Raw genomic sequence first — 22363 nt, forward strand, 5'->3', positions numbered from 1 at the left:
CAAACCAACAGATACACATGCTCTACTCAAACACAGTTATCACCCCAAACATACATTTAGAGGCATCGCTAACCCAAATCACAAATTATACGGTTTCATAGGATATTCTCCTGCAAACAGGATCTGGGAAAAGCAATTCAAACACTATTTCATGCACTCAGACAGAGAGGCTACTCTAAACGATCTCTCAGAACCATAAAAACAGCACCTTGGGGGCCCTCTCTCCCATTCAACCTACACACTCACATAACACAAGTCTGTCCATCACTCTTTCTGACCCAACCTTCATTATAGAGGTTCTGGAGACATTTCCAAATCCCCCCCTTCCCCTGACCATAACCCTAACCATAACCCCCTAACCCTAACCATAACCCCCTAACCCTAACCCCTAAACCCCCTAACCCAACCCCTACCCCTAACCCTAACCCCCTACCCCTAACCCCTTAACCCTAACCCTAACCCCTTAACCCCTACCCCTAACCCTAACCCCCTACCCCTAACCCTAACCCCTAATCCCAAACCCCTAACCCTAACCCTAACCCCCTACCCCTAACCCCTAACCCCTAACCCCCCCTAACCCTAACCCCTAATCCCAAACCCTAACCCCCTACCCCTAACCCTAACCCCTAACCCTAACCCCCTAACCCCTAATCCCAAACCCTAACCCCTACCCCTAACCCCTAACCCTAACCCCTAATCCCAAACCCTAACCCCTACCCCTAACCCTAACCCCTAACCCCTAACCCTAACCCCTAATCCCAAACCCTAACCCCTACCCTTAACTCTAACCCCTAACCCTAACCCCTAACCCCTAACCCTAACCCCTAACCCCCAACCCCTAACCCCCTAACCCTAACCCCCTAACCCCTAACCCTAACCCTAACCCCCTAACCCTAACCCTAACCCTAACCCTAACCCTAACCCCCTAACTCTAACCTCCTAACCCTAACCCCTAACCCTAACCCTAACCCTACCCCTAACCCTAACCCTAACCCCCTACCCCTAACCCCTAACCCTAACCCTAACCCCCTACCCCTAACCCTAACCCCCTACCCCTAACCCTAACCCCCTAACCCTAACCCCTAACCCTAACCCCTAACCCTAACCCTAACCCCCTAACCCTAACCCCTAACCCTAACCCTAACCCCCTAACCCTAACACTAACCCCTACCCCTAATCCTAACCCCCTAACCCTAACCCCCTAGCCCTAACCCTAACCCTAACCCCCTAACCCCCTACCCCTAACCCTAACCCCTACCCCTAACCCTAACCCCTAATCCCAAACCCTAACCCTAACCCCTACCCCTAACCCCTAACCCTAACCCCTAACCCTAACCCTAACCCTAACCCTAACCCTACCCCTAACCCCCTAACCCTAACCCCCTAACCCTAACTCTAACCCCCTAACCCTAACCCCCTAACCCTAACCCCCAAACCCTAACCCTAATGTAAAAGCCAAGTTGGGATAGTCTCCATTCTTAGAAAAAAGGGTTCCAAAAGGTTTCTTCATCGGTCCCCATAGGAGAACCCTTTTTGGTTCCAGGTAGAACCCTCTGATGAAAGGGTATTACATGGAACCAAAAAGTTTTTTTCAAAGGGTTCTCCTATGGGAACAGGCAAAGAATAATTTAGGTTATTGATAGCACCTTTTTTTCTAAGAGTCCATAGTAGATCATTGTATTAACAAAACATTTCATAATGAGATTTGCACATTGTAGCATATGCAGGTAAATGATGATGGGTGCTGGGATTGCTGTGTGTAGTTTGAGGTGAGGTAGGGTTCAGATGAGGTAGACACAACATCCCTGATACAACATGTTAATATGGCCCTATACCACTCTATCCCTGATAGCAGTGTCGAGGTGGAATTTGTATTTAGGATCCTGGCAACTATACTGAACGGAAATAAACAAAACATGCAACAATTTCAACGATTTTACAGAGTTACAGTTCATAGAAGGAAATCAGTCAATTTAAATAACTGAATTAGGCCCTAATCTATGGATTTCAAATGATTGGGCAGGGGCGCAGCCTTAGGTGGACCTGGGAGGGCATAGGCCCACCCACTGGGGAGCCAGGGCTAGCCAATCAAACTGAGTTTTTCAACACCAAAAGGGCTTTATTTTGGGCAGAAATACTCCTCAGTTTTTATTTTGTTATTTTTTTTATTTCACCTTTATTTAACCAGGTAGGCTAGTTGAGAACACCTTTATTTAACCAGGTAGGCTAGTTGAGAACACCTTTATTTAACCAGGTAGGCTAGTTGAGAACACCTTTATTTAACCAGGTAGGCTAGTTGAGAACACCTTTATTTAACCAGGTAGGCTAGTTGAGAACACCTTTATTTAACCAGGTAGGCTAGTTGAGAACAAGTTCTCATTTACAACTGCGACCTGGCCAAGATAAAGCAAAGCAGTTCGACACATACAACAACACAGAGTTACACATGGAATAAACAAACATACAGTATATAATTCAGTAGAAAAGTCTATATACAGTGTGTACAAATGTGGTAGTATAAGGGAGGTAAGGCAATAAATAGAAGTAATTACAATATAGCAATTAAACACTGGAATGGTAGAATGTGCAGAAGATGAATGTGCAAGAAGAGATACTGGGGTGCAAAGGAGCAAGATAAATAAATAAATACAATATGGGGATGAGGTAGTTGGATGGGCTATTTACAGATGGGCTATGTACAGGTGCAGTGATCTGGGAGCTGCTCTAACAGCTGGTGCTTAAAGCTAGTGAGGGAGATGTGTCTCCAGCTTCAGTGATTTTTGCAATTCGTTCCAGTCAATGGCAGCAGAGAACTGTAAGGAAAGGCGGCCAAAGGAAGAATTGGCTTTGGGGGTGACCCGTGAGATGTACCTGCTGGAGCGCGTGCTACGCGTGGGTGCTGCTATGGTGACCAGTGAGCTGAGATAAGGCGGGACTTTACCTAGCAAAGACTTGAAGATGACCTGGAGCCAGTCGGTTTGGCAATGAGTATGAAGCGAGGGCCAGCCAACGAGAGCGTAGAGGTCGCAATGGTGGGTAGTATATGGAGCTTTGGTGACTAAACGGATGGGACTGTGATAGACTGCATCCAATTTGTTGAGTAGAGTGTTGGAGGCTAATTTGTAAATGACAACGCAGAATTGGTTACGATTGGTAGGATGGTCAGTTTTATGGGGGTATGTTTGGCAGCATGGGTGAAGGTTGCTTTGTTGCGAAGTAGGAAGTCGATTCTAGATTTGATTTTGGATTGGAGATGCTTAATGTGAGTCTGGAAGGAGAGTTTACAGTCTAACCAGACACCCAGCTATTTGTAGTTGTCCACATATTCTAAGTCAGAGCCGTCCAGAGTAGTGGTGCTGGACGGGCGGACGGGTGCGGGAAGCAATCGGTTGAAAACATGCATTTAGTTTTACTTGCATTTAAGAGCAGTTGGAGGCCACGGAAGGAGAGGTGTATGGTATTGAAGCTCGTCTGGAGGTTAGTTAACACAGTGTCCAAAGAAGGGCCAGAGGTATACAGAATGGTGTCGTCTGCGTAGAGGTGGATCAGAGACTCACCAGCAGCAAGAGCGACATCATTGATGTATACAGAGAAGAGAGTCGGCCCAAGAATTGAACCCTGTTGCACCCCCATAGAGACTGCCAGAGGTCTGGACAACAGGCCGTCCGATTTGACACACTGAACTCTATTAGAGAAGTAGTTGGTGAACCAGGCGAGGCAATCACTTGAGAAACCAAGGCTGTTGAGTCTTCCGATAAGAATGTGGTGATTGACAGAGTCGAAAGCCTTGGCCAGGTCGATGAATATGGCTGCACAGTAATGTCTCTTATCAATGGTGGTTATGATATTGTTTAGGACCTTGAGCGTGGCTGAGGTGCACCCATGACCAGCTCTGAAACCATATTGCATAGTGGAGAAGGTACGGTGGGATTCGAAATGGTCGGTAATCTGTTTGTTGACTTGGCTTTCGAAAACCTTAGAAAGGCAGGGTAGGATAGATGTATGTCTGTAGCAGTTAGGGTCTAAAGTGTCTCCCCCTTTCTAATCTTTGGGAATCTCAGACAATACGAAAGTGAGGTTGAACAGGCTAGTAATAGGGGTTGCAACAATTTCGGCAGATCATTTTAGAAAGAGAGGGTCCAGATTATCTAGCCCGGCTGATTTGTAGGGGTCCAGATTTTGCAGCTCTTTCAGAACATCCTATCTGGATTTGGGTGAGGGAGAAATGGGGAGGCTTGGGCGAGTTGCTATGGGGGATGCAGGGCTGTCGAAATGTGTGAAATTCTCAATAATAGTGGATTTATCAGTGGTAACAGTGTTTCCTAGCCTCAGTGCAGTGGGCAGCTGGGAGGAGGTGCTCTTATTTTCCATGGACTTTACAGTGTCCCAGAACTTTTTTGAGTTTGTGCTGCAGGATGCAAATTTCTATAGCTTTCCTAACTCAACTCAAATCAAATCAAATGTATTTATATAGCCATTCGTACATCAGCTGATTCCTCAAAGTGCTGTACAGAAACCCAGCCTAAAACCCCAAACAGCAAGCAATGCAGGTGTAGAAGAACGGTGGCTAGGAAAAACTCCCTAGAAAGGCCAAAACCTAGGAAGAAACCTAGAGAGGAACCAGGCTATGAGGGGTGGCCAGTCCTCTTCTGGCTGTGCCGGGTGGAGATTATAACAGAACATGGCCAAGATGTTCAAATGTTCATAAATGACCAGCATGGTCAAATAATAATAATCACAGTAGTTGTCGAGGTTGGAGCAAGTCAGCACCTCAGGAGTAAATGTCAGTTGGCTTTTCATAGTCGATCATTAGGAGTATCTCTACCGCTCCTGCTGTCTCTAGAGAGTTGAAAACAGCAGGTCTGGGACAGGTAGCAAGTCCGGTGAACAGGTCAGGATTCCATAGCCACAGGCAGAACAGTTGAAACTGGAGCAGCAGCACGGCCAGGTGGCCTGGGGACAGCAAGGAGTCATCATGCCAGGTAGTCCTGAGGCATGGTCCTAGGGCTTAGGTCCTCCGACATAGAGAAAGAAAGAGAGAATTAGAGAGAGCATACTTATTCACACAGGACACCGGATAAGACAGGAGAAGTACTCCAGATATAACAAACTGACCCTAGCCCCCCGACACATAAACTACTGCAGCATAAATACTGGAGGCTGAGACAGGAGGGGTCAGGAGACACTGTGGCCCCATCGATGATACCCCAGGGCAGGGCCAAACAGGAAGGATATAACCCCACCCACTTTGCCAAAGCACAGCCCCCACACCACTAGAGGGATATCTTCAACCACCAACTTACCATCCTGAGACAAGGCTGAGTATAGCCCACAAAGATCTCCGCCACGGCACAACTCAAGGGGGGGCGCCAACCCAGACAGGAAGATCACATCAGTGACTCAACCCACTAAAGTGATGCACCCCTCCTAGGGACATCATGAAAGAGCACCAGTAAGCCAGTGACTCAGCCCCTGTAATAGGGTTAGAGGCAAAGAATCCCAGTGGAGAGAGGGGAACCGGGAAGGCAGTTAGCAAAGGCGGTTCGTTGCTCCAGAACCTTTCCGTTCACCTTCACACTCCCGGGCCAGACAACACTCAATCATATGACCCACTGAAGATGAGTCTTCAGTAAAGACTTAAAGGTTGAGATCGAGTCTGCGTCTCTCACATGGGTTGGCAGACCATTCCATAAAAATGGAGCTCTATAGGAGAAAGCCCTGCCTCCATCTGTTTGCTTAGAAATTCTAGGGACAATTAGGAGGCCTGCGTCTTGTGACCGCAGCGTACGTGTAGGTATGTACAGCAGGACCAAATCAGAGAGATAGGTAGGAGCAAGCCCATGTAATGCTTTGTCGGTTAGCAGTAAAACCGTGAAATCAGCCCTTGCCTTAACAGGAAGCCAGTGTAGGGAGACTAGCACTGGAGTAATATGATCAAATTCTTTCGTTCTAGTCAGGATTATAGCAGCCATATTTAGCATGTCTAGCCTTTCAGACCAATCCGAACTCATCTCTCGGCATGTCTAGCCTATCAGACGAATCCGAACTCATCTCTCGGCATGTCTAGCCTTTCAGACCAATCCGAACTCATCTCTCGGCATGTCTAGCCTATCAGACCAATCCGAACTCATCTCTCGGCATGTCTAGCCTATCAGACCAATCCGAACTCATCTCTCGGCATGTCTAGCCTTTCAGACCAATCCGAACTCATCTCTCGGCATGTCTAGCCTTTCAGACCAATCCGAACTCATCTCTCGGTATGTCTAGCCTTTCAGACCAATCCGAACTCATCTCTCGGCATCTCTAGCCTATCAGACCAATCCGAACTCATCTCTCGGCATGTCTAGCCTTTCAGACCAATCCGAACTCATCTCTCGGCATGTCTGGCCTATCATACCAATCCGAACTCATCTCTCGGCATGTCTAGCCTATCAGACCAATCTGAACTCATCTCTTGACATGTCTAGCCCATCCATTATCTCAGCCAATCATGGCTAGCGGGAAGGTTCCTATCTTTTCCCCGTGGCAAACCATCTAGCCATATAATTCAGCAATTGTATTTGGATTTACAGATGTCATGTAAGTTTGTTATTAAGGCACATGAAAGTTCAAATGTTCCAGAAGGCATTCTGTCAATCAATGCATTTGGAGATCATGTTTACGTTCAAATGCCTCCGGTGAAGTAGTGACGTGTGACATATGCCTAGTTTCCTGAAACGAGTCTCATTTCAGAGTGTTTCAAAAAATAAGTCTCCTCCAGCACAAGGTGCACCTGTGTAATTATCATGCTCTTTAATCAGCTTCTTGATATGCCACACATGTCAAGTGGATGGATTATTTTGGCAAATCCCTGTTAGTGAGATTTGCTCACTAACAGGGATGGAAGACTTCTGGAATATTTTATTTCAGTTCATGAAATATGGGATCAATACTTTGCATGTTGCGTTTATATTTTTGTTCGGTATAAATATTTTCTCTCTCCTCCCCACATCGTCATCGCTGGGCGGGACATCACTGGGTTGAATGTCACAGCCCTGATTTCGAGATCCAATTGGCTCCTGTCTGCGTATACGTCACGATCATGATTAGAATTGATGATCGGACGTTCTGATTTCATTGTCTGGCTAAAAGGGGACTGCTGAAGAAATCTGATGAATTCGAGCAGTCGTTTGATTTTTGACGACAAAAAAAAACAGGTACATTCCAAAATGACTTCACACTTCGCTGCCGGATTTCGACGAGTTCCGGCGTCAGTTCGCTGTAGGCAGGGGGGGTCAGAGAGACCGTGTTAGGACGGCATTTAAAGGAAAAGTTTATCCAGTGGCCTGGCTATGGCTGCCACGGCCTGTCTTGCTAGTATGGCGTGTTCTCCGCGTTATTGTTGTGTTGCTTTCAGCGGGTTGTTGACTGTCTGTAAACGAGCTGTCGGAAAGTTAGATCATTCCGCTTCCTGTGTGGGAATCTTATTTCTGCCTCTCTCTCTCTCTCTCTCTGCCCTTGTGGCTGAATGGGTGGATGTGCGTTTTATGCATCGATTCGCTTTGCAATGTTTTTCCCCAATGTTTTCCATTCAGTGGCCATGCGCAGTGAGCTTTGCCAAAATGCTGAAACCGGAGGGTGAAGATGGGAAAGCCACAAGCCCCGCTGCTGTTGGGTTAGAAGAGACTGTCTGGCTGCCTAATTGGCATCATCAGCAGCAAAACAAATAGCTTTTCAACAACGCGTCGAGACTATTTTCCTCTATTTGCCTTTGGTACTGCTTAGCTAGCTAACTAGTAGCTAGATATATTTGGGATGCTGACACTTAGCTAGCATTAGCTTGTGTTGATTGAGGTGGGCTAACGTTAGCTATAGCAAGCTACTGACTTGTTAACTTACTAGATTGCTAGTTAGCAATATTTGCGTTACTGCAATCTCCCAAGTTATCATGCATAACAGTCGTTACGTGGCTCCACATAATCGATACGATGTATTGGTAATGGAGGCCAGACACAAGGAAGGATTGAACGGGTCCCATTCAGCCAGCTAGCTCTGATCCAGGTCCCACTCAGCCAGCTAGCTCTGATCCAGGTCCCACTCAGCCAGCTAGCTCTGATCCAGGTCCCATTCAGCCAGCTAGCTCTGATCCAGGTCCCATTCAGCCAGCTAGCTCTGATCCAGGTCCCATTCAGCCAGCTAGCTCTGATCCAGGTCCCACTCAGCCAGCTAGCTCTGATCCAGGTCCCACTCAGCCAGCTAGCTCTGATCCAGGTCCCACTCAGCCAGCTAACCCCACCCACTTTGCTCTGATCCAGGTCCCATTCAGCCAGCTAGCTCTGATCCAGGTCCCATTCAGCCAGCTAGCTCTGATCCAGGTCCCACTCAGCCAGCAAGCTCTGATCCAGGTCCCATTCAGCCAGCTAGCTCTGATCCAGGTCCCACTCAGCCAGCTAGCTCTGATCCAGGTCCCACTCAGCCAGCTAGCTCTGATCCAGGTCCCACTCAGCCAGCTAGCTCTGATCCAGGTCCCACTCAGCCAGCTAGCTCTGATCCAGGTCCCACTCAGCCAGCTAGCTCTGATCCAGGTCCCATTCAGCCAGCTAGCTCTGATCCAGGTCCCATTCAGCCAGCTAGCTCTGATCCAGGTCCCACTCAGCCAGCTAGCTCTGATCCAGGTCCCACTCAGCCAGCTAGCTCTAATCCAGGTCCAATTCACTCAGCCAGCTAGCTCTGATCCAGGTCCCATTCAGCCAGCTAGCTCTGATCCAGGTCCCATTCAGCCAGCTAGCTCTGATCCAGGTCCCACTCAGCCAGCTAGCTCTGATCCAGGTCCCACTCAGCCAGCTAGCTCTAATCCAGGTCCAATTCACTCAGCCAGCTAGCTCTGATCCAGGTCCCATTCAGCCAGCTAGCTCTGATCCAGGTCCCATTCAGCCAGCTAGCTCTGATCCAGGTCCCACTCAGCCAGCTAGCTCTGATCCAGGTCCCACTCAGCCAGCTAGCTCTAATCCAGGTCCAATTCACTCAGCCAGCTAGCTCTGATCCAAGTCCCATTCAGCCAGCTAGCTCTGATCCAGGTCCCACTCAGCCAGCTAGCTCTGATCCAGGTCCCATTCAGCCAGCTAGCTCTGATCCAGGTCCCATTCAGCCAGCTAGCTCTGATCCAGGTCCAATTCACTCAGCCAGCTAGCTCTGATCCAGGTCCAATTCACTCAGCCAGCTAGCTCTGATCCAGGTCCCATTCAGCCAGCTAGCTCTGATCCAGGTCCCATTCAGCCAGCTAGCTCTGATCCAGGTCCCACTCAGCCAGCTAGCTCTGATCCAGGTCCCACTCAGCCAGCTAGCTCTGATCCAGGTCCCATTCAGCCAGCTAGCTCTGATCCAGGTCCCACTCAGCCAGCTAGCTCTGATCCAGGTCCCATTCAGCCAGCTAGCTCTGATCCAGGCCCCACTCAGCCAGCTAGCTCTGATCCAGGTCCCATTCAGCCAGCTAGCTCTGATCCAGGTCCCATTCAGCCAGCTAGCTCTGATCCAGGTCCCACTCAGCCAGCTAGCTCTGATCCAGGTCCAATTCACTCAGCCAGCTAGCTCTGATCCAGGTCCCACTCAGCCAGCTAGCTCTGATCCAGGTCCCATTCAGCCAGCTAGCTCTGATCCAGGTCCCATTCAGCCAGCTAGCTCTGATCCAGGTCCCACTCAGCCAGCTAGCTCTGATCCAGGTCCCATTCAGCCAGCTAGCTCTGATCCAGGTCCCACTCAGCCAGCTAGCTCTGATCCAGGTCCCACTCAGCCAGCTAGCTCTGATCCAGGTCCCACTCAGCCAGCTAGCTCTGATCCAGGTCCCACTCAGCCAGCTAGCTCTGATCCAGGTCCCACTCAGCCAGCTAGCTCTGATCCAGGTCCCATTCAGCCAGCTAGCTCTGATCCAGGTCCCATTCAGCCAGCTAGCTCTGATCCAGGTCCCACTCAGCCAGCTAGCTCTGATCCAGGTCCCACTCAGCCAGCTAGCTCTAATCCAGGTCCCACTCAGCCAGCTAGCTCTGATCCAGGTCCCATTCAGCCAGCTAGCTCTGATCCAGGTCCCATTCAGCCAGCTAGCTCTGATCCAGGTCCCACTCAGCCAGCTAGCTCTGATCCAGGTCCCACTCAGCCAGCTAGCTCTAATCCAGGTCCAATTCACTCAGCCAGCTAGCTCTGATCCAGGTCCCATTCAGCCAGCTAGCTCTGATCCAGGTCCCATTCAGCCAGCTAGCTCTGATCCAGGTCCCACTCAGCCAGCTAGCTCTGATCCAGGTCCCACTCAGCCAGCTAGCTCTGATCCAGGTCCCACTCAGCCAGCTAGCTCTGATCTAGGTCCCACTCAGCCAGCTAGCTCTGATCCAGGTCCCACTCAGCCAGCTAGCTCTGATCCAGGTCCCACTCAGCCAGCTAGCTCTGATCCAGGTCCCATTCAGCCAGCTAGCTCTGATCCAGGTCCAATTCACTCAGCCAGCTAGCTCTGATCCAGGTCCAATTCACTCAGCCAGCTAGCTCTGATCCAGGTCCCATTCAGCCAGCTAGCTCTGATCCAGGTCCCATTCAGCCAGCTAGCTCTGATCCAGGTCCCACTCAGCCAGCTAGCTCTGATCCAGGTCCCACTCAGCCAGCTAGCTCTGATCCAGGTCCCATTCACATAGCTAGCTCTGATCCAGGTCCCACTCAGCCAGCTAGCTCTGATCCAGGTCCCATTCAGCCAGCTAGCTCTGATCCAGGTCCCACTCAGCCAGCTAGCTCTGATCCAGGTCCCATTCAGCCAGCTAGCTCTGATCCAGGTCCCATTCAGCCAGCTAGCTCTGATCCAGGTCCCACTCAGCCAGCTAGCTCTGATCCAGGTCCCACTCAGCCAGCTAGCTCTGATCCAGGTCCCATTCAGCCAGCTAGCTCTGATCCAGGTCCCATTCAGCCAGCTAGCTCTGATCCAGGTCCCATTCAGCCAGCTAGCTCTGATCCAGGTCCCACTCAGCCAGCTAGCTCTGATCCAGGTCCCACTCAGCCAGCTAGCTCTGATCCAGGTCCCACTCAGCCAGCTAGCTCTGATCCAGGTCCCATTCAGCCAGCTAGCTCTGATCCAGGTCCCACTCAGCCAGCTAGCTCTGATCCAGGTCCCATTCAGCCAGCTAGCTCTGATCCAGGTCCCATTCAGCCAGCTAGCTCTGATCCAGGTCCCACTCAGCCAGCTAGCTCTGATCCAGGTCCCACTCAGCCAGCTAGCTCTAATCCAGGTCCCACTCAGCCAGCTAGCTCTGATCCAGGTCCCATTCAGCCAGCTAGCTCTGATCCAGGTCCCACTCAGCCAGCTAGCTCTGATCCAGGTCCCACTCAGCCAGCTAGCTCTGATCCAGGTCCCACTCAGCCAGCTAGCTCTGATCCAGGTCCCATTCAGCCAGCTAGCTCTGATCCAGGTCCCATTCAGCCAGCTAGCTCTGATCCAGGTCCCACTCAGCCAGCTAGCTCTGATCCAGGTCCCACTCAGCCAGCTAGCTCTAATCCAGGTCCAATTCACTCAGCCAGCTAGCTCTGATCCAAGTCCCATTCAGCCAGCTAGCTCTGATCCAGGTCCCACTCAGCCAGCTAGCTCTGATCCAGGTCCCATTCAGCCAGCTAGCTCTGATCCAGGTCCCATTCAGCCAGCTAGCTCTGATCCAGGTCCCACTCAGCCAGCTAGCTCTGATCCAGGTCCAATTCACTCAGCCAGCTAGCTCTGATCCAGGTCCCATTCAGCCAGCTAGCTCTGATCCAGGTCCCACTCAGCCAGCTAGCTCTGATCCAGGTCCCACTCAGCCAGCTAGCTCTGATCCAGGTCCCATTCAGCCAGCTAGCTCTGATCCAGGTCCCATTCAGCCAGCTAGCTCTGATCCAGGTCCCATTCAGCCAGCTAGCTCTGATCCAGGTCCCACTCAGCCAGCTAGCTCTGATCCAGGTCCCACTCAGCCAGCTAGCTCTGATCCAGGTCCCACTCAGCCAGCTAGCTCTGATCCAGGTCCCATTCAGCCAGCTAGCTCTGATCCAGGTCCCATTCAGCCAGCTAGCTCTGATCCAGGTCCCACTCAGCCAGCTAGCTCTAATCCAGGTCCAATTCACTCAGCCAGCTAGCTCTGATCCAAGTCCCATTCAGCCAGCTAGCTCTGATCCAGGTCCAATTCAGCAGCCAGCTAGCTCTGATCCAGGTCCCATTCAGCCAGCTAGCTCTGATCCAGGTCCCACTCAGCCAGCTAGCTCTGATCCAGGTCCCACTCAGCCAGCTAGCTCTGATCCAGGTCCCACTCAGCCAGCTAGCTCTGATCCAGGTCCCATTCAGCCAGCTAGCTCTGATCCAGGTCCCATTCAGCCAGCTAGCTCTGATCCAGGTCCCACTCAGCCAGCTAGCTCTGATCCAGGTCCCACTCAGCCAGCTAGCTCTAATCCAGGTCCAATTCACTCAGCCAGCTAGCTCTGATCCAGTCCCATTCAGCCAGCTAGCTCTGATCCAGGTCCAATTCACTCAGCCAGCTAGCTCTGATCCAGGTCCCATTCAGCCAGCTAGCTCTGATCCAGGTCCCACTCAGCCAGCTAGCTCTGATCCAGGTCCCATTCAGCCAGCTAGCTCTGATCCAGGTCCCATTCAGCCAGCTAGCTCTGATCCAGGTCCCACTCAGCCAGCTAGCTCTGATCCAGGTCCCACTCAGCCAGCTAGCTCTGATCCAGGTCCCATTCAGCCAGCTAGCTCTGATCCAGGTCCCACTCAGCCAGCTAGCTCTGATCCAGGTCCCATTCAGCCAGCTAGCTCTGATCCAGGTCCCATTCAGCAGCAGCAGCTCTGATCCAGGTCCCATTCAGCCAGCTAGCTCTGATCCAGGTCCCACTCAGCCAGCTAGCTCTGATCCAGGTCCCACTCAGCCAGCTAGCTCTGATCCAGGTCCCACTCAGCCAGCTAGCTCTGATCCAGGTCCCATTCAGCCAGCTAGCTCTGATCCAGGTCCCATTCAGCCAGCTAGCTCTGATCCAGGTCCCACTCAGCCAGCTAGCTCTGATCCAGGTCCCACTCAGCCAGCTAGCTCTAATCCAGGTCCAATTCACTCAGCCAGCTAGCTCTGATCCAAGTCCCATTCAGCCAGCTAGCTCTGATCCAGGTCCAATTCACTCAGCCAGCTAGCTCTGATCCAGGTCCCATTCAGCCAGCTAGCTCTGATCCAGGTCCCACTCAGCCAGCTAGCTCTGATCCAGGTCCCACTCAGCCAGCTAGCTCTGATCCAGGTCCCACTCAGCCAGCTAGCTCTGATCCAGGTCCCATTCAGCCAGCTAGCTCTGATCCAGGTCCCATTCAGCCAGCTAGCTCTGATCCAGGTCCCACTCAGCCAGCTAGCTCTGATCCAGGTCCCACTCAGCCAGCTAGCTCTAATCCAGGTCCAATTCACTCAGCCAGCTAGCTCTGATCCAGGTCCCATTCAGCCAGCTAGCTCTGATCCAGGTCCAATTCACTCAGCCAGCTAGCTCTGATCCAGGTCCCATTCAGCCAGCTAGCTCTGATCCAGGTCCCACTCAGCCAGCTAGCTCTGATCCAGGTCCCATTCAGCCAGCTAGCTCTGATCCAGGTCCCATTCAGCCAGCTAGCTCTGATCCAGGTCCCACTCAGCCAGCTAGCTCTGATCCAGGTCCCACTCAGCCAGCTAGCTCTGATCCAGGTCCCACTCAGCCAGCTAGCTCTGATCCAGGTCCAATTCACTCAGCCAGCTAGCTCTGATCCAGGTCCCACTCAGCCAGCTAGCTCTGATCCAGGTCCCATTCAGCCAGCTAGCTCTGATACAGGTCCCATTCACCCAGCTAGCTCTGATCCAGGTCCCACTCAGCCAGCTAGCTCTGATCCAGGTCCCATTCAGCCAGCTAGCTCTGATCCAGGTCCCACTCAGCCAGCTAGCTCTGATCCAGGTCCCACTCAGCCAGCTAGCTCTGATCCAGGTCCCACTCAGCCAGCTAGCTCTGATCCAGGTCCCATTCAGCCAGCTAGCTCTGATCCAGGTCCCATTCAGCCAGCTAGCTCTGATCCAGGTCCCATTCAGCCAGCTAGCTCTGATCCAGGTCCCACTCAGCCAGCTAGCTCTGATCCAGGTCCCATTCAGCCAGCTAGCTCTGATCCAGGTCCCACTCAGCCAGCTAGCTCTGATCCAGGTCCCACTCAGCCAGCTAGCTCTGATCCAGGTCCCACTCAGCCAGCTAGCTCTGATCCAGGTCCCACTCAGCCAGCTAGCTCTGATCCAGGTCCCACTCAGCCAGCTAGCTCTGATCCAGGTCCCATTCAGCCAGCTAGCTCTGATCCAGGTCCCATTCAGCCAGCTAGCTCTGATCCAGGTCCCACTCAGCCAGCTAGCTCTGATCCAGGTCCCACTCAGCCAGCTAGCTCTAATCCAGGTCCAATTCACTCAGCCAGCTAGCTCTGATCCAGGTCCCACTCAGCCAGCTAGCTCTGATCCAGGTCCCACTCAGCCAGCTAGCTCTGATCCAGGTCCCACTCAGCCAGCTAGCTCTGATCCAGGTCCAATTCACTCAGCCAGCTAGCTCTGATCCAGGTCCAATTCACTCAGCCAGCTAGCTCTGATCCAGGTCCAATTCACTCAGCCAGCTAGCTCTGATCCAGGTCCAATTCACTCAGCCAGCTAGCTCTGATCCAGGTCCCACTCAGCCAGCTAGCTCTGATCCAGGTCCCACTCAGCCAGCTAGCTCTGATCCAGGTCCCACTCAGCCAGCTAGCTCTGATCCAGGTCCCACTCAGCCAGCTAGCTCTGATCCAGGTCCCACTCAGCCAGCTAGCTCTGATCCAGGTCCCACTCAGCCAGCTAGCTCTGATCCAGGTCCCACTCAGCCAGCTAGCTCTGATCCAGGTCCCACTCAGCCAGCTAGCTCTGATCCAGGTCCCACTCAGTCAGCTAGCTCTGATCCAGGTCCCATTCAGCCAGCTAACTCTGATCCAGGTCCCACTCAGCCAGCTAGCTCTGATCCAGGTCCCATTCAGCCAGCTAACTCTGATCCAGGTCCCATTCAGCCAGCTAGCTCTGATCCAGGTCCCATTCAGCCAGCTAGCTCTGATCCAGGTCCCACTCAGCCAGCTAGCTCTGATCCAGGTCCCATTCAGCCAGCTAGCTCTGATCCAGGTCCCACTCAGCCAGCTAGCTCTGATCCAGGTCCCACTCAGCCAGCTAGCTCTGATCCAGGTCCCACTCAGCCAGCTAGCTCTGATCCAAGTCCCATTCAGCCAGCTAGCTCTGATCCAGGTCCCACTCAGCCAGCTAGCTCTGATCCAGGTCCCATTCAGCCAGCTAGCTCTGATCCAGGCCCCATTCAGCCAGCTACCTCTGATCCAGGTCCCATTCCCACTCAGCCAGCTAGCTCTGATCCAGGTCCCACTCAGCCAGCTAGCTCTGATCCAGGTCCCACTCAGCCAGCTAGCTCTGATCCAGGTCCCACTCAGCCAGCTAGCTGTAATCCAGGTCCAATTCACTCAGCCAGCTAGCTCTGATCCAGGTCCCACTCAGCCAGCTAGCTGTAATCCAGGTCCAATTCACTCAGCCAGCTAGCTCTGATCCAGGTCCCACTCAGCCAGCTAGCTCTGATCCAGGTCCCATTCAGCCAGCTAACTCTGATCCAGGTCCCATTCAGCCAGCTAACAGGTCCCACTCAGCCAGCTGCTCTGATCCAGGTCCCACTCAGCCAGCTAGCTCTGATCCAGGTCCCACTCAGCCAGCTAGCTCTGATCCAGGTCCCACTCAGCCAGCTAGCTCTGATCCAGGTCCCACTCAGCCAGCTAGCTCTGATCCAGGTCCCACTCAGCCAGCTAGCTCTGATCCAGGTCCCACTCAGCCAGCTAGCTCTGATCCAGGTCCCACTCAGCCAGCTAGCTCTGATCCAGGTCCCACTCAGCCAGCTAGCTCTGATCCAGGTCCCACTCAGCCAGCTAGCTCTGATCCAGGTCCCACTCAGCCAGCTAGCTCTAATCCAGGTCCAATTCACTCAGCCAGCTAGCTCTGATCCAAGTCCCACTCAGCCAGCTAGCTCTGTCCCACTCAGCCAGCTCCTGATCAAGTCCCACTCAGCCAGCTAGCTCTGATCCAGGTCCCATTCAGCCAGCTAGCTCTGATCCAGGTCCCATTCAGCCAGCTAGCTCTGATACAGGTCCCATTCACATAGCTAGCTCTGATCCAGGTCCCACTCAGCCAGCTAGCTCTGATCCAGGTCCCATTCAGCCAGCTAGCTCTGATCCAGGTCCCATTCAGCCAGCTAACTCTGATCCAGGTCCCACTCAGCCAGCTAGCTCTGATCCAGGTCCCACTCAGCCAGCTAGCTCTGATACAGGTCCCATTCAGCCAGCTAGCTCTGATCCAGGTCCCATTTACATAGCTAGCTCTGATACAGGTCCCACTCAGCCAGCTAGCTCTGATCCAGGTCCCACTCAGCCAGCTAGCTCTGATCCAGGTCCCACTCAGCCAGCTAGCTCTGATCCAGGTCCCACTCAGCCAGCTAGCTCTGATCCAGGTCCCACTCAGCCAGCTAGCTCTGATCCAGGTCCCACTCAGCCAGCTAGCTCTGATCCAGGTCCCACTCAGCCAGCTAGCTCTGATCCAGGTCCCACTCAGCCAGCTAGCTCTGATCCAGGTCCCACTCAGCCAGCTAGCTCTGATCCAGGTCCCACTCAGCCAGCTAGCTCTGATCCAGGTCCCACTCAGCCAGCTAGCTCTGATCCAGGTCCCACTCAGCCAGCTAGCTCTGATCCAGGTACCACTCAGCCAGCTAGCTCTGATCCAGGTCCCACTCAGCCAGCTACCTCTGATCCAGAGCCCAGTCAATTTGCTAGTTCTGCTCTACTACTATGGTTTTACAATCTGAGTGTATGAAATGTCCACAGTTGTGTTACCTGTCCAACTTCATGTCATGTGACCAGGTGAGCTCATGTGACAGCTCTCTTCCAGTCTATTAAAACCATAGATTTGAAATGGCTTTATTCTTTTGGAACTTTTGTGAGTGTAATGTTTACTGTACATGTTTTGTTTATTTCACTTTTGTTTATTATCTTTCACTTGCTTTGGCAATGTAAACATATGTTTCCCATGCCAATAAAAGCCCTTAGTTTGAAATTTAATTGATAGAGCTCACAAATGCCCAAAAGCCAGTTTTGCATGGGCAGTGCCTTTGAGGACTTCCACCATTTTTAAGTAGTCAACTGGATGGGACTTCCTATCGGTTAAGGAAGGATCACATAATTCCATTTAGGTCATCAGAAGGGATCAACCAATGAATTATAGTGGTGAGCAAACATTGCATAACTGCAGGTAAATCGCCAACCGTGGCTTTATACCTATTCAAACAACATACTCTAGGCGACAGTATGCACCCTTTCAGTTAATATTTCTGTTCTAATCTCCACCCGGGACAGCCAGAAGAGGACTGGCCACCCCTCATAGCCTAGTTCCTCTCTAGGTTTATAATCTCCACCCGGCACAGCCAGAAGAGGACTGGTCACCCCTCATAGCCTGGTTCCTCTCTAGGTTTATAATCTCCACCCGGCACAGCCAGAAGAGGACTGGCCACCCCTCATAGCCTGGTTCCTCTCTAGGTTTATAATCTCCACCCGGCACAGCCAGAAGAGGACTGGTCACCCCTCATAGCCTGGTTCCTCTCTAGGTTTATAATCTCCACCCGGCACAGCCAGAAGAGGACTGGCCACCCCTCATAGCCTGGTTCCTCTCTAGGTTTATAATCTCCACCCGGCACAGCCAGAAGAGGACTGGCCACCCCTCATAGCCTGGTTCCTCTCTAGGTTTATAATCTCCACCCGGCACAGCCAGAAGAGGACTGGCCACCCCTCATAGCCTGGTTCCTCTCTAGGTTTATAATCTCCACCCGGCACAGCCAGAAGAGGACTGGCCACCCCTCATAGCCTGGTTCCTCTCTAGGTTTCTTCCTAGGTTTTGACCTTTCTATGTAGTTGTTCCTAGCCACGTGCTTCTACACCTGCATTGCTTGCTGTTTGGGGTTTAAGGCTGGGTTTCTGAAAAGCACTTTGAGATATCAGCTGATGTAAGAAGGGCTTTATAAATATATTTGATTTGTTTACCAACTCATAGATGTAGTAGAAGCAAAAAATGTACCACTTCAAAATGGAGATGGCCTTAATGGTGCTGCCCATGCCCACACAGACGCCATAATGGGACAGATGAAAGAGGAGTCCTCTATCATTCTCTATGTTTAAAACACACCACCATAGAATAAGTGTGATGTTATAAAAATATGACAACTATAAATATAAACATATAAAGCAGTTTAATGGAAAAGCTGAAATGAGATGTTCTGATTAATTAAGTTAATTAATTAATTAAGTTTCCATTGATTCCACTCTAACTGATGACACTTTCTTGTCTTGCAGAACCTCAGGGAGACAAAGACACCGGAACCATGTCACAGCCTCTGCACCCTGCAGCCCAGGAGACTGAGCTAGCATGACCAGTACTGCAGCCAGACCACCATAACCCCCGGACAGACGGACGCACAGAGGTATCTGCTGTCTGGCCCTGCTGCCTAGACCACACCCCGGCCTGGCCCTGCTGCCTAGACCACACCCCGGCCTGGCCCTGCTGCCTAGACCTCACCCCGGCCTGGCCCTGCTGCCTAGAACACACCCCGGTCTGGCCCTGCTGCCTAGACCTCACCCCGGTCTGGCCCTGCTGCCTAGAACACACCCCGGTCTGGCCCTGCTGCCTAGACCTCACCCCGGTCTGGCCCTGCTGCCTAGACCTCACCCCGGTCTGGCCCTGCTGCCTAGACCTCACCCCGGCCTGGCCCGGCTGCCTAGACCTCACCCCGGTCCAACCCTGCTGCCTAGACCACACCCCGGTCTAACCCTGCTGCCTAGACCTCACCCCGGCCCGGCCCGGCTGCCTAGACCTCACCCCGGCCTGATCCTGCTCGTGGTTCTGCTGAATGGCTGATCTGCCCCCCTGCAGTAGCAGCAGTATGGAGGAATGGCAGGAGAAACGAGGCCTGCAGACGGTAAGTAGAGAAACCACCACCTGGACTATGGGCCTTTATATTCTATTATAAACTGGGTGGTTCAAGCCCTGAATGCTGAAAGCTGTGGTATATCAGACCGTATACCACGGGTATGACAAAACATGTATTTTTACTGCTCTAATTACGTTAGTAACCAGTTTATAAGCAATAAGGCACCTCAGGGGTTGGTGATTTATGGCCAACGGGCGTATCCAGGCTCTCCGCGTTGCCTAATTGATCTATTATATACTGTTTGGATACATACAGACAGTGGCCAGAGAAACCAGACCAGCTGGACTATGAGTTAGCCTTTATATTCTAATATACCTATTATATACACACTGAGTGTACAAAACTGCTCCTTCCATGAGACCTGAAAAGGTGAAAGCTACGATCCCTTTGTGATGTCACTTGTATTTTCTATCGGTGTAGATGAAGGGAGGAGACGGGTTAAAGAAGGAAGTCTTGAGACATGGATCGTCACATTCACGGGGTGAATGAACAAGACAAAATATTTAAATAGGGTATTTCAACAGGGTATGTTAGTAGGTGCCAGGCGCACCGGTTTGTGTCAAGAACTGCAATGTTGCTGGGTTTTTCCACGCTAAACAGTTTCCCGTGTGTATCAAGAACGGTGCACCACCCAAAGGCCATCCAGCCATCTTGACACAACCGTGGGTAGGATTGTAATCAACATGGGCCAGCATCCCTGTGGACAGCTTACGACACCTTGTAGAGTCCAACCCCAGATGAATTGAGGCTGTTCTGAGGGCAAACGGTGTGCTTCTCAATCTTACGAAGGTGTTCTATGTCTCAAGGCTTAAAAATCATGATTTAACCTGTCTCCTGTCCTACACTGATTTTAAGTGGGTTTAAGAAGTGACATCTATAAGGGATCATAGCTTCCACCTGGTCAGTCAATGTCAATGTTTTGTCCACAGTGAATTTAGGTCTACATAGTGAACTCAATGTTGTCTGTTGTTTTTATTGGATAGTTTATTGACCAATGCCGTGTCTTCGTCAGATGAACCTGCGGTCTGTGTTCACATTGGAGCAGCAGAGGGTCCTGGAGAGCTACTATGACAACGGGATGACCAATCAGAGCAAGAGCTGCTTCCAGCTGATCCTTCAGTGTGCTCAGGAGACCAAGCTGGACTTCAGTGTGGTGCGGGTATGTAGGGACATAGAAAATCACAAAATGTTTTGCCTGGTTTTGCTACTTTGAGACCACTTTTTTTCTGTGTTCTCTGCATCATGGATTTTCTAAGGCACTAGGTACGATCTATTCTCTATATCTATACTCTATCTACACATTCAGCATGATGCCAGTACGATCTATGACCTCTATCTATACACTCCTATTATTATTTATCCATCAGCTGTTATCCTCTAGTGCAGGGTATTTATCCATCAGCTGTTATCCTCTAGTGCAGGGTATTTATCCATCAGCTGTTATCCTCTAATGCAGGGTATTTATCTATCAGCTGTTATCCTCTAGTGCAGGGTATTTATCTATCAGCTGTTATCCTCTAGTGCAGGGTATTTATCCATCAGCTGTTATCCTCTAGTGCAGGGTATTTATCCATCAGCTGTTATCCTCTAATGCAGGGTATTTATCTATCAGCTGTTATCCTCTAATGCAGGGTATTTATCCATCAGCTGTTATCCTCTAGTGCAGGGTATTTATCCATTAGCTGTTATCCTCTAATGCAGGGTATTTATCCATCAGCTGTTATCCTCTAGTGCAGGGTATTTATCTATCAGCTGTTATCCTCTAATGCAGGGTATTTATCTATCAGCTGTTATCCTCTAGTGCAGGGTATTTATCCATCAGCTGTTATCCTCTAATGCAGGGTATTTATCCATCAGCTGTTATCCTCTAATGCAGGGTATTTATCCATCAGCTGTTATCCTCTAGTGCAGGGTATTTATCTATCAGCTGTTATCCTCTAATGCAGGGTATTTATCTATCAGCTGTTATCCTCTAATGCAGGGTATTTATCCATCAGCTGTTATCCTCTAGTGCAGGGTATTTATCTATCAGCTGTTATCCTCTAATGCAGGGTATTTATCTATCAGCTGTTATCCTCTAATGCAGGGTATTTATCCATCAGCTGTTATCCTCTAATGCAGGGTATTTATCCATCAGCTGTTATCCTCTAGTGCAGGGTATTTATCCATCAGCTGTTATCCTCTAGTGCAGGGTATTTATCCATCAGCTGTTATCCTCTAATGCAGGGTATTTATCCATCAGCTGTTATCCTCTAATGCAGGGTATTTATCCATCAGCTGTTATCCTCTAGTGCAGGGTATTTATCTATCAGCTGTTATCCTCTAGTGCAGGGTATTTATCCATCAGCTGTTATCCTCTAGTGCAGGGTATTTATCTATCAGCTGTTATCCTCTAATGCAGGGTATTTATCTATCAGCTGTTATCCTCTAATGCAGGGTATTTATCCATCAGCTGTTATCCTCTAATGCAGGGTATTTATCCATCAGCTGTTATCCTCTAGTGCAGGGTATTTATCCATCAGCTGTTATCCTCTAGTGCAGGGTATTTATCTATCAGCTGTTATCCTCTAGTGCAGGGTATTTATCTATTAGCTGTTATCCTCTAGTGCAGGGTATTTATCCATTAGCTGTTATCCTCTAATGCAGGGTATTTATCCATCAGCTGTTATCCTCTAGTGCAGGGTATTTATCTATCAGCTGTTATCCTCTAATGCAGGGTATTTATCTATCAGCTGTTATCCTCTAGTGCAGGGTATTTATCTATCAGCTGTTATCCTCTAGTGCAGGGTATTTATCCATCAGCTGTTATCCTCTAATGCAGGGTATTTATCCATCAGCTGTTATCCTCTAGTGCAGGGTATTTATCCATCAGCTGTTATCCTCTAATGCAGGGTATTTATCTATCAGCTGTTATCCTCTAGTGCAGGGTATTTATCTATTAGCTGTTATCCTCTAGTGCAGGGTATTTATCCATTAGCTGTTATCCTCTAATGCAGGGTATTTATCCATCAGCTGTTATCCTCTAGTGCAGGGTATTTATCCATCAGCTGTTATCCTCTAATGCAGGGTATTTATCCATCAGCTGTTATCCTCTAGTGCAGGGTATTTATCTATCAGCTGTTATCCTCTAGTGCAGGGTATTTATCCATCAGCTGTTATCCTCTAATGCAGGGTATTTATCTATTAGCTGTTATCCTCTAATGCAGGGTATTTATCCATCAGCTGTTATCCTCTAGTGCAGGGTATTTATCCATCAGCTGTTATCCTCTAATGCAGGGTATTTATCCATCAGCTGTTATCCTCTAATGCAGGGTATTTA

The 22363-nt window shown here is 50.5% G+C and overlaps 1 protein-coding gene across 21 annotated transcripts in view; it reads left to right on the plus strand.

Annotated features, from left to right (window-relative positions):
* Positions 1-6235: 6235 nt before the first annotated feature.
* The window catches only part of LOC118377495 (highly divergent homeobox), an 86285-nt gene continuing 70157 nt past the window's right edge, over positions 6236-22363 (plus strand). For 4 of the 21 annotated variants that reach the window (XM_052487215.1, XM_052487216.1, XM_052487214.1 and 1 more), the window contains exons 1-3: positions 6240-7196; positions 18410-19032; positions 20057-20203. In XM_052487215.1, coding sequence (XP_052343175.1) covers positions 18964-19032; positions 20057-20203 — 216 coding nt within the window. In that variant the 5' untranslated portion in view covers positions 6240-7196; positions 18410-18963. Of the gene's footprint in view, positions 7197-18409; positions 19033-20056; positions 20204-22363 lie in introns of all 21 variants that reach the window. The other 17 variants (XM_052487219.1, XM_052487220.1, XM_052487218.1 and 14 more) reach the window with 12 other exon arrangements.

This window comes from Oncorhynchus keta, chromosome 30 (genome assembly GCF_023373465.1).
Source record: "Oncorhynchus keta strain PuntledgeMale-10-30-2019 chromosome 30, Oket_V2, whole genome shotgun sequence".
Classification (NCBI taxonomy): domain Eukaryota; kingdom Metazoa; phylum Chordata; class Actinopteri; order Salmoniformes; family Salmonidae; genus Oncorhynchus; species Oncorhynchus keta.